The 12,834-nt window shown below is 39.3% G+C and overlaps 2 protein-coding genes across 2 annotated transcripts in view; one reads left to right on the plus strand and one right to left on the minus strand.

The window, feature by feature from the left end:
- Window positions 1–553: 553 nt before the first annotated feature.
- six7 (SIX homeobox 7) lies at window positions 554–3,921 on the minus strand. Its single transcript, XM_058623796.1, has 3 exons — window positions 3,389–3,921; window positions 1,340–1,503; window positions 554–764 (listed from the first exon to the last, which is right to left on the minus strand). Exons 1-3 carry the CDS (start codon window positions 3,794–3,796, stop codon window positions 554–556), a joined length of 783 nt encoding a protein of 260 aa, XP_058479779.1. The 5' UTR covers window positions 3,797–3,921.
- Window positions 1,349–12,834, plus strand: part of ehbp1l1a (EH domain binding protein 1-like 1a) — a 58,447-nt gene continuing 46,961 nt past the window's right edge. Inside the window, exon 1 of the mRNA XM_058623799.1 lies at window positions 1,349–1,470. The gene's annotated coding sequence lies outside the window, so the exon portion shown is untranslated. The remainder of the gene's footprint in view (window positions 1,471–12,834) is intronic.

The following is a 12,834-nucleotide window of genomic DNA, read 5'->3' on the forward strand; positions in this document are numbered from 1 at the left end:
GGGTTGCAACAATTATTATCTAAATTAATCCTCAACTATTTTGATAATCGATTCATCTGTGTTTTTCATATTTTCTGCTTCTTAAAATGTGAATATTTTCTGGTTTCTTTTGCTCCATGTAACACTGAAACGCTGGAAAATAATGATTAGTTGCAGCCCTTGTATCCTGTATGTTACATTATAATAATTGACGTAAACAAAAATATTCATTGTAATCTGTATAAAAATGTAAAAGTAATAATTTTCATATTCTCTAAAGACCGTCGTTGACATTATTTCTATAAATACTTTGCCTGAGAGTTAAATGTAATAAACCATAGTCCTGGTCAGCAGTAAATTAATTTATATAACCGTGACGGTCGTGTGTCATGGGGCTTTTTAAGTTAAGTGCATAATGTTGATCATTCCTTCAGATCCACAGTGAGTGGACTTTTCTCACTCGTCTTTCTTCTTCTTCTTCTGTGACCACATTCGCAGGCAGTTCAGGAGTCTTTGACTTGAGTCCGATCTTTCTTGTAAGGAGGAAAAAAGTCTCTCCATCATCATCATTATCTCAGGACTCGAACTCGCTGTCACTGCTGACTGAGATGTCCGGAGTGGAGGCTCCCGTTCCTCTGCGCTCCGGCTCCGTGCTGCAGTCGCTGGCCTCGGGGCTGCCGAGGCGGTGAAGGGAGGTGGGCAGCAGGTGAGGGTGGTGTCGGCGTTCCTGAAGAGAGCCGTTGGGTGAGGTTTCAGAGAGCAGGAGGGAGGAATCCTGCTGTAGTCTGAGAGGAAGGAGAGATGAAAGAGTGAGATTCAGGATTGTTATCACTTTGGTTTGGAGTCGAGAGCAGGTGGTCAACAACTGGCGCCCTGTGGGCCAGCATTAATATCTGGCCTGAAAAATGTCAAAAGATTGGAGTTTTAAAGCATTTTTTTTTTCTGAATTAAACTTCTGAATTTAACCCACATAGCATTGGTTTAATCTGATTTCTTTAGTCTTGACTTTTTGGGGATTTAAATGTGATTCATTGAATTGAATCAAGCTGAACAAAGTACATACAGTGTACATATATATATATATATATACATATATATATATACATATACATATATCTATCTATATGTGTATATATATATTTATATATATATATATATCTATATATGTATATGTATATGTGTGTGTATATATATATATATATATATATATATTTGTGTGTATATATATATATATATATATTTATAAAGAAAGAGGCCTTACTCTTTGAGTTAAGTTGTTCACAAACCGATAAATAGACAAACTCCAGCCTCAACTTTCTCCTCTGTTTTTTGTAAAAACAGGATGTAATCTCACAGCTACCTGTTCTTTGCAGATGCGGCGCGGTCTCTCTGCCGCCGGTTCTTGAACCAGTTCCCGACCTGTGTGGGCGTGAGACCCGTGGCCTGGGCCAGGTGCCGTTTCCTAGACGGGTTTGGATACGGATCCTGAAGGTACCACTCTCTCAGCAAACTGCGAGTTCTTTCCTGGAGAAGGAAACGAAAGGAAAACATTTACTATTTAGCCTCATCTAGTCCAGTCGTCCACATTTCCTTTTTAACGGCACCTCGTGTTACCATCGTCGTGTGTTTTTTAAACCGTCCCATTAAACGCGAATAATCTCATCGCTGTCATGTGACGCCCACTGTAATCTGGTTAGATTAGATTTATAACCAGATAATCACATGATCCCTCTTGTGCATAAAAAATGTAAGTCCACTAAACTGGATCATGTTAAGGGGCTTAATATGTTTTGATTTAGAGATGGAAGTTCAGTTGGGAGCAATATCACGCTTTGGCACAAGAGGGAGTTGACACACATTGGAGAGATTTTAGTCTCCAATTTTAGTAAAATGCTAGTTTGTCCCTCATTTTCACCTATTTTAGTTAATTCTTTGACTCATAATTCTGAAATAATATTTTTTCTTTGTAATTACAATGCTCATGGATTTTCCACATAGTTATTAGTTATTACTGGTAACAAAATAAATCTTGTTATACAACAGTTGAATGTCCTGGGGGTGGTGCACTGTAAGTGCTATAGTTGGATAAACTTTATTAATCCCAAAATTGGGATTAATAATTACTTATATAAATACGTCTATATGGGGAGCCACTTTTTTAAACATGGATAACAACCAGGACACCCAAAGAAGTCTCCCATGACTGAAACTGCTGGAATTTCCTCCCTCCTTTTTACTTAGGGTCTATTAAATAACATGCATAAATGAGTTGTGACACTGGTTTACATATTTTACATGTGATATTAGCAATTATAGAGGTAGTTTGTCATGTTTGAAAAGTGGGTTCCTGTATGAGTAGTTTTGGGACACAGATCTGCAGCAGTGGATCAACACAACAACTAAAGCTGAGATTGTAAAGCAGTTAATGACATTATTTAAGGACTAGTCTTGTGGCATTTTACATCCGTTTCCTGATATTGTAACACAGACATGTCAGAGTTTGAGAAAACAGTCTCCGGATTTTTGACACGTAAAGTAGTTTAGTCGGTTTGACAGCAGAAGGCCGAGGGATCATCATCGTCTTAAGAGCTCAGAGAGCAGAGGCAGGTTAGAAAGCGTCTTCACACTCACACTCGCCAGCCACTTCATTAGGCACAGCTGTTCAACTCGCCGTTAACGCAGATATTCTCATCGGGGTAATCACATGGAGAGTCTATAGAGTTTGCAGCACAGACGAGAACTAACCTGGCTTGAGATGATTGAAAATGAACACTTGTTAAAATGATCACTCATTAGCACCAAGGTATGAAGAAGACCATATTCAAAAACTGTACTGATCATCAAATTTAAATAGTTTAAATGTGATTTTTTTGGTTTCTTTTAGGGCGATTAATAGATTATTCCTCAATTTCACAATATATCTTATCGGTTTGGGTAGTTTTTTTTTTAAAGGTCCCTTTCAAATAAAATCAAATCGTATAATTAAAACTTCTTTAACGTGAATATTTTCTCGTGAAATCTAGGACATCGTCATTTTAAGTACTAGGTTTATGGATGATGATAATTAGTTAGTTGCAGCCCTAGTTTCTTTACTTTATGCAAGTAAACTGAATTATAATTCAGCACTAAATGCTGCTTGTTTTACTGCAGTGAAACAGCACAGAGTGAAATGTCTTGTCTGTGTCTTTAGAGTTGTATTTCATATAGACATTTTTATAATCAGGTGTTGCAACACAGATAGATATTTCCCATTATTTCCTGACATATTAATTGTTGCAGCCTTATTCCTCTGTTCCTAATAAAGTGGCCAGTGAAAGTAAATATCATAAACAAATCAGATCAGACCGGTTCCTGCTCTGATTTTCAGTTCTAAGTCAAACACTGTATCCATGCATCGCTTTCTCTTTACCTTAAAGCAGTGCGTCTTCTGCTCGCCGTCCCAGATGGTGCGGGGCAGCGGGAACTTCTTGCGAATGCGGTACTTCTCCACCGGGCCCAGCGGCCTACCGCGGAGCCTCTCCGCCTCCCGGTAGTGCGCATCCAGCCACAAGTTTTGCAGTTTGGCGTGCGACTCGCGTGTGAACCTGTGGTTCTGCAGGATTTGGTAAAGCGCGTCAAAATTCCCCCCGTGGAAAGCCACCAGCGCTCTGGCGCGCATCACGGACTCATGTCGGTTTAGCGCCTCGCCAGCGGAGCCGGGGACCGCGGCGGGCAGCGACCAGAGGAACCGGCCGAGGCGCTCGATGTCCCCGGTCTCCTCCAGGTTTTCGCACACCCGAGCCACTTGGTCCGGTGTGAACATCGGCAGCGGGAACATCACGGCTCTGCGCGTCTTGGTAGGACGTTAGGAGAAGTTCGCAGGGCGCGTGGAAAGACGATCCAATCGTGCGTAAAAGTCCTTGCGCTCTTGGATTATTGACACTTGCAGCGTCGCTGCTGCTACTCTTATGGAACCGAATGTTTCCTGGTATTTGGGCAAATGTTTCAGAGAAGGTGAATAAAGGAGGAGGACGCGGAGTCGAGCTGTATTTATAGCCAGATACAATTAGCATCTCTGTGGTTGTTTTGAGAAGGATTAAACATCCTGGCCATTAGCCTCTTAGTGGGGGGTTGTGTGTACAGAGGTGACTGCTGATCAACTTGTTTGGCTTAGCCCGAGGATACATTGACTGTTAGGGTAAATGCAGTGAGCAAACAAGCCACTGATAGGTCCTTTAATTCAAGTCTGATCCTGCTGGACATGGAGATGGAGCCTCAGGAGGCTGATTCTCCACTAATCAACTCAGGTGTCAGACAGGAAACAGAAACTACAAAACAATACGAAAAATAAACCCTGTGATTCAGCGCTGTTCTTTGAGTATTTCTATGGTGACACAGAGGATGAGGTGATATATGTCCATCGTGCATTGCATTAAAAAGCACTTTTCCTTCATTGTTAAAATCATGAATGTGGAAAATTGTGCAGTCCAGTTCTCTATTGTATTGCCCTAGTGATTTAGTTTGAAGTGCATGCGTAGAGCACCAGGTCCTACTCCAGTCCAACTAAGAGTATACAAGCACGAGTAATCGGACTATAAAATGCATTATCCAGGTATGTTAGTCCGGCTGAGACTAGCTCCATTTTAGTCGGACTAACGTGTTTACATGACATTAAGAAAACTAAAACACTACATAATGTTAGAAATTGTGTTAAATTTTATCATCACAATACATTGTAATGTTTTGTTAGTTGTTTTTGTAACATTACAACATATTACATACATATTTTTGGTAATGTAAGTCATATTTTTCTTACAAAAGTAAAATGTTTTCTTAATGGTTTTGTAACATGGCAACATTTTTAACACTTGCTGCTAATGTCATTAATGTTATTTGTGGCATTATTATCAATAGTTTATCTATTTCCATTAATATTTTTTTGTATTTTGCTCTCTGAAAGCTTATATGAAAAGAATTAAGGCAGATCAAGAGCCACCTGTTTACCTTAAGGAATCTAAAAAAAACATTCAATTTTTATATAATTATCACAATGATACAGTGAATTGTAATGACTTTGTTCAAGATGCGGGGACTCGTCGGGGGCACAGAGCTGCAGCTATCTGCCATCAGCAATCAGCTAATACCCATATAATTAAAACGGACACGTTAGCACCTCGAGGCTAACGCGTGTGCGACCTCCAGCCAGGCCGAGATATGACGAAACCCCCCCGAGACATGGATGTGAGGCAGTGTAACTCCAGGACATGGAGTTAATGATCTGCTGCTCGCTTCAATCCCCATGATCTTAGTGGCTCATTAATCAGACTTAGGTTAATTTTCTTATTAATCAGGATCAGGAGCCTGGCTGTTAGCATCTGTTGCATTTCATTTGCACTCGGTACAAAAAAAACACAGTATCAGTGAATAATGTCTCTATATTAAATCAATAAAACCCTTCTGTTCAGGCATTGACTGTAGATTAACTCACACACAGAGTAAATATGAGGCTTTGCATAAAGGTTGCAGTCAGGTGAAGGATGATCTGGTTTTAAAATAAGGTGAAGGGTTTTTTAAAATCCTACTAATCTGTCTAGAATACAGATATGAGTTGCCAGACATTGAAGCCTCGTCAGTGAACATCTGGGCTCCTGACGTGTTCATGTCGGTAAATAGGATTCAATGGTTAAACTGTACTTACTGTAGGGTTCAGGGTGATGGGGTTTCCCTTTGAAATGTGTTGTTTTGTATTTTGGGAAGCAACACATTTTGATTAATTTATCATTACAAAATTGTTAGATACATTTCCTCCTATTGTTCTCATAATATAAGGACTTTATTCTTGAAAGGTTACGACTTTATTCTCATAATATTAAGACTTTATTCTCGAAAGATTACAACTTTAAACTCATAATATAAGGACTTTATTCTCGAAAGATTACGACTTTATTCTCATAATATTACGACTATATTGTCGAAAGATTATGACTCTTCTCTAAAGATTTTAAAAAAAAAATGAAAATGTTTCCAAAAAAAAATAGCAAACCCGCTCTAAAAGCCAATTAAAAGAACACATTTTAAAAACAAAAAGTCAAAACTAAAACTAATGTAAAATAAAAAACTTTATAATCTTATATAACTTTGGTCCTCACCAAGACATAAAGACTAGTTTATGTGTGTGTGTGTGTGTGTGTGTTAAGTGGTGGCGGTCAGTGGCGGGAAGTGTCTGAACCTTGGAAGGGTTAGATTAGCTGTGAGCATGATCTTCACTGAGGTCATTTCTCCCCGTCTGTGACACTGACACACACACACACACACCTACCTTCATTACCAGAAATCCTTCAGCCCAATCTGTTTAACACTTTGAGAGCAGACTGAAGCTGAATCTGATTAAGTGCTCCCAAGCCGTTACAACAGCATGAATGATAAGATGCTGATGAGATGAACAGACGATGTGTGTGTGTGTGTGTGTGAGGTCAGACACATCACTGACACTACTATTGCGACCAATGGACGAAAGAATCATGACCGTCAAACCATTTTGTTATCGATAATTTCAACTTTTGGAGATTTTTGGTTGTGGATAAATAGATAGATTTACTTCATTGATTCCAGAAATGGGACATTGTTGTGTTACAGCAGCACAGTTTCGGGGCACTTTACAACTCTTAACCCTTTCACGCCTAAGCCTCAAAATGTCCGTCTGGACTTTTTTTTTGCTTATTTCAACCAGAAAATTTTCTGTAACTGAGTGATTTTGTCAGTTTTTTTCCAGAATAATAACATCTGGCAGTTATTTACAATTTACTGCATGTTAACATACTGTTTTAAAAATTTAAAATGAAGAAAAACAAAAAAAAAACACTAGTCGTACATGAACACCAGCTTTTGTGTGTTCAATTTTAAATTTGAACAGTGTAAAACATATTTAAAATAACATTTGTCTACAATTGAGCTGGCTTCCTGAAACAGCGTGAGTGAGATTACTGTGATAGCTACATGCTGGCTTTGACGTGCAACTTTCTTAGCTTTCAGAAACCGTTCAAATTTTTTCTGATAGCACAAGCGTGTAATTACGGAAAATCCAAAGTGTGCTCGTGCAAACACTTCACCTGCAATGCACTCGTGTTAAAGGGTTAAATATAGTGTCCAGATTTTTGGACACTTTTGGCACAACTCGACTGTCTTTCTGAAGGTTTATTCCACATACACAGTTAAATAGCAGTCAGTTAGTAGTTAGTTTAGACAGTTAGTAGTTATCTACTAACTAGAGTTAGTTAGGTTGTAAAACCGACAAGTCGTACAGGTTCTGATGATAGATAGATTCACAAAGGCACATACGAAGGTTAATATATAACAAAACATGGCTTTGACAATGCACCTTAAAGGCACTTTAAAGGCAATGGTGCTTTGATACCAATTACAACAATGAACCGATAAATAGAATGAAAGATAAATAGCTTTGCCTGATTGAAAGTTCTACATATAGGGAATGGAAAATATGAGATAATAACACATACATGTCAAGAAAATGTGACTACATTCATTTTTCTTTGTTCTTCTTCTATGACATATATATATATATATACACTGTATATATAATATGTGGACAAGACATTTTAGAAAGACATACAATTTTGATGTTTTGGAAACACCAAAAATAACATGAACTTTTTCCCAAACAAGACATTTTTGTTACATAATGATATAATATAATAATACTTATCTTACCAGAAAATGACTTTGGTAGAAGTTGAATTCGCTTTATAATGTTACATAAGGAAAAGTCTTAAAGTATTTGATATTTACTGTACTTAAGTATCAAAAGTAATTTTCTGATATAAAATGTACTTAAGAAAAGTGAGGCAGGTTGTGGGGTCAATTTCTGGCTCTGCTGGTCTATATGTGTCCTTGAGCAAGATACTTAACCCCATGTTGCAGCGTATGAATGGGTAAAAACTGGAGAGCACAGCCGCTCATCAAGACTAGAAAAGCTCTATATAAATACAGACCATAATACCAACCGTTCTTATTCTAATTTTATATGTTAGTCACGAGTAACAAAGACGACAAAGTATTTGTACTTTGTTACATTATACACACTGAACCTAACCACAGTTCAAATCTGAGCACTAAACTTTTTCTGCCTCATTGGGACCAGATTTTCGTCTCCATGAGGGCTACTGGTCCTGACAAGGTCCTAAAAAATAGCAAATACAAACACGCGCACACACACACAGGTGGAAAAAGCCCACTTGACATAATTAATTAGTGGCTTAAACAGAAGCCTCCTGCTTAAAAATGACCTGTTGATTTTGCCAACAGGCAAAGCGAAGGGGGGCATGCATGTGTGTGTGTGTGTGTGGAAGTCAGGGGGGGGGGGTGTCACCACTCTGGATAAATCCACACCAAGCACAATTAACAAGCAATTGGGAGGAGAAGTAATTAGTATTATCTCCTTATCACCATCAACCCCTATTCTCAAGAAAATGGGTTGGAAAACATAATCACTCACACACACACACATACTAATTCCCTCTAGGCAAATGTGTTGAGGCTAATTACAAGCTCATTTGCAACTGAAAAGCATGTATCCTCTCTCAGACAGCTCCCCCCATTACCCCCGCACACACACACACACACACTCACACTCACTTTAGCTGTTAGCTTTAGCACTCAGCTTCACCTTGCTGATACCCACTCGCCAAACAAACGACAAACCAAATGACTTCCCACCATCGTTGTCACATGATGGGAGATAAAGAAAGAATAAAATAGGAAGATTTCTTGTTCCAATATAGACACAGGTGATATCAAGTCCATGTGGACTGTGTTTTCAGTAAATACTCGTGAGGGATTTCATTAAAAACTGTTAAGTAGAAGTAGTTTCTGTAGTTTGATTTCAATTTTGGCGTAATCTGAATGAAATTATAGCATAAGCCTTCCGATTTATGGTTGCAACAGTTAAATAAAACCGTATTCTACTTTACAGTTTACATGTTTAGGCTTTAAAGTCACATTTTACGTCCTGTTTGTAATTCATGTATTTTAATGTCTTTGTTTTTTCTCGCTATGTTTTTAAAGGAGCGTCACACCTCAATGAGTTTAAATAACGTCTATGCCACTGTCATTATTTAAACACATATTTAATAATTGATAATGTGAAAAAAATGTGAAATGCAGACAAAAAATTAAAAATCCTTTATACTTTTATTAGAAAAGTGAGCGAAATTAGGCAAATTTAATGAATACAGCAAGGAATAGTGGTATCATCATCATGATATGTGACAGGTGTTACTGAAGTTGTTGAGGAATCCCAAGGGATTTAAGGTGGGACTTCTTCTTACCTAATACTGTAATGCTCATTAATTCCTGCTTTGGTGACTTACCTCTCCTGATCCTCTGTTCAGCCCCAGCACAGCACAGCCTCACCCTCTCACCCTCTCATCCTCTCACCCATCCCAGGGAAGAAGCATAAGTCTTATGGAGGAGTAATGATGCTTTCCAGTTGTAATCGGATGTCGTAAAGTTGAGGGGAGGGCATTCCCTTAAGTCGGGCTTTGAGCTGTCTCACAAACCACAAAATGGCCGCCACTTGTGCAAACACGGTTACATTTACTGTTATTTTCATAAATTTTTTTCAGTAAATCTGTAGTACATGTTTTAATAACGTGCTACGCCGCCAACTCTGCGGTGACTTCACTCCCAGTTCATACCTCCGACATCAATGGACCTCGGCATTAGTTGCGAGCTACAACGGAAACTTCCTTCTAACAAACTGAAAGGGGGATATATCGCCCCCTAGTGCAGTGGAGGTGGACACGTTCACAAAAGCACCCCTCAGTTGACCAGACGAACAGTGTAGTCGTGCTACACCGCTAACAGAGTGAAAACAAACATGGCCACCTTCACTTGTGGCTTATATTGATTTTGTTTAAAGTCGTCCTCTGATACCGGGGGCCGGCAGCTCGACTAAAGTTTAATCTGTCATATAAATCCCGCTTAATCTCCTGTATTACAACTGCTTTAATAAGTGCATTAACTTGACTTCAGCCAAGATTATTGAACTTATTCAACATTTATCGCCACTAAAAAGGGAATTTTTAAGTTTATTTTATTTTTATTCAGTTTTGTATGTCACTGAAATCCACCGGGTAATCTTTTTGTTTTAAGACGCTGTTGACACACACCCCCGTTGGTGTTGTGCAAACATTGGTGTTGTTGTCATCTGTTACTGAGATAAATGAGCCTTGTATTAGTGCATCGATCCAGGCAGAATTAAGTCACTAATGGCCACGGGCAGCCATTGTAAACATATGTCTACTTTGCAGTGAGTAATCATTTTTTATTTTCACTTTTGTGAAAATTTGCCGGTTATGTTTTTTTAGCGATTGGTTGTTTGGTTCGTAAATGTCAGAAAATTGTTGAAAAAATGTCATCGTCTTTTTGTCCACAAACCAAAATTCTTCAGTTGTAATAATTTATTCGTTATATGGAGCCAGGAAGCCAGAAAACATTTAAACATTTAAGAAGCAAGAAAGTCAAAGTGATTTGAAACAAACACTCAAACCGATTATCAAGTTAGTTGACAATCAGTATAATAATTGATCATTAATCTATGTAATGTTGCAGCTTTAGTTTGGGGTTTGATTCCTGTTTTCTTGTATGGTCCTTTTGTTTGACAATGAAAATCTAATCTCATTTTCATATAGAAAAACATGTTTAAATGAGTGTGATATTTGTGCAGATCTGTGAGAAGCAAAAGATTTTCCCTTCAGTCTGTAGAATAAGAGGTGTATAGATCACAGCAATAATCTAAAATGATATTTTCACACACATTTTGGCTTTAAAACATTTGGAAATTGCAGTAGGCTATGTTGCGTTTTTGCAAAAATTTGGATTAATTGTTCAGCCCAACCTAAAATCCAGAAGGACATTTTAAAATGTTGAATATTGATGAGTTAAAAGTGTAAATTTGTTCGAGGCAGCATGACACAGCTGATGCCTCAGTGCTAACGATTACTCACCTGTGTTTATTTCTGTTCTGTCTACATGTTGTGGTTTGGCTTTTTGTTTTACCTGCTGGGTTTATGTGACAGCAGGAGTGGGAGGCTAAGAGGCGTTAGCGCCGTGAGAAGGATTACTCTTATCTGATAGTCCTCCTTTTCTTTTACCTCGTCGGTGTCACGTCTCATTACTTCTGTCCTTCTCGCCTGTATCGTGTGGCTTCGGCGGGATACGTTTAAAATGCAGGTCGCCCCCGCGTGTCCGGGGAACAGCGGGTGTAGAGGCAACGGCGATACTGTGTGCGTGTGCCCTTTGCTCGAGAGTAAGAAGACGGGTAAACATCTCCCAAAGCTGGCATTGATGGCAGCTAAGCCTTAACTTGTTTAAGTGAAACGCACACGTACATCTCAGGGAGAGAGACGGAGACGCTGCTCAGCGTGTGCGAACAATCTGTTTTTTTGTGGTTGTTTTGACAAATTAGACCAACGACCAAGGCTTAAAGGCACCTGGAAATGTTTACATTTTGATCCACTGGATCCAGAAGAACATTCTCGATCCGTACGGAACTTCACCTGCTTATAGCTATGACCATCTTACATAAGTGTTCAATGGGACTTCCCATATTAAACTTAAATTGCAATCAAATCTGTATTAGATCAAGATGAAAATTAGTCTGATGGTAGAGTGTCTAATCCTACATACATATACCAAATTTTGCCCTTTATAAGCGATGGGATTTCTTTAAAATCCCATCCCATTTGGGACATCATTAGAGGGTAGTTTCTCAGTAAAATTTAATGAGAACACACTTGTGTGATCACGTACCCATCACAAAATATAAGTCTGACAGATAAAACCACACTGATGAAAGCATAACCTTGGAAAGACTCACAAGATGGAGAAAGTCAAAAGAAGAAAAAGACAATTTTTAAGGAAGATTGGAAAACAATTCGTTCAGCTATAGGGCTATGACATAATAGTTTTCCCAAAGGTTGCATATTGGTCCTATATATGAAAATGCAAGGGTGGCGTTTTGAGATTTGTGACCTGTTTTCCAAACATTTTTAGGCCTTCCAAACACGGGTTCCTAACGAGGCCGATACGATATAAAACCTTTGCGGATTCTCCTAAATCTGTTCATGTGTGAACGGACCCTAAACTATAGGCTACAGTATGTTTCCATACTCCAAAACAAAGTTTCCCTCAGACACATCAGTAAACCAATTATTTATTCAATAAACCTAAATATCTCGAAAGGCTTTGGCCTCGGGTTTGTTAATCCTTCCAGTCAAGTGGCTCATTAGAGGAAACCACTGATGTTAAGCTGAGTGGCAACAACATCCTCTAAAGGTCTTTTCTCCTCAAACTGCTGTTCAACATGCTACAGTGGACAAACAACCCACTCATTTGTGGCGACGTCTCATTTTGCGAATTCCTCGCATCAGTGTGGTTCACTGACTCCTTCATCTCTCACCCATTCGCTGACCCACACTGAAGCGGCCTACAACGTCTGTATGCTGACCCCGTGCTCTTCCTCCTCCTCCTCTCTGGAGAACCCCCAGCCGCCTGCTCATCTCGCCCTCCAGCTGGTTCCCTCCACTGTCCAGAAGCCACCGAGCTCTCCTGGCCTTAGCAGGGCGGCTAATCTAGATGGCGGGAGGCCTCCCTCCTGCTAGCATACACAAGAGAGGGCAACCCTAATTGCTTGTGTCGTAAAGCTCTCTGACCCAGATAAGCCATCACTCCCCAAAGCTGTGGAGATAAACCCCACTTTACCTCACCAAACCTGCCTCTCCTGATTCATACAAGCTGCAAACCCCCCCCCCCCCCAACATTTCTGCACCTTCTGCCACATCATTAACACCCAGACCA

This window comes from Solea solea, chromosome 3 (genome assembly GCF_958295425.1).
Source record: "Solea solea chromosome 3, fSolSol10.1, whole genome shotgun sequence".
Lineage (NCBI taxonomy): Eukaryota > Metazoa > Chordata > Actinopteri > Pleuronectiformes > Soleidae > Solea > Solea solea.

Bases quoted from the DNA above. Each gene is read 5' to 3' on its own strand.
- six7 (XM_058623796.1), bottom strand. From the start codon at position 3,796: ATGTTCCCGCTGCCGATGTTCACACCGGACCAAGTGGCTCGGGTGTGC. The intron at 1,504-3,388 runs GTAAAGAGAAAG...TTCCTTCTCCAG, and splicing joins AGAAGACGCACTGCTTTAAG to GAAAGAACTCGCAGTTTGCT. The intron at 765-1,339 runs GTAGCTGTGAGA...CCTTCCTCTCAG, and splicing joins GCCGCATCTGCAAAGAACAG to ACTACAGCAGGATTCCTCCC.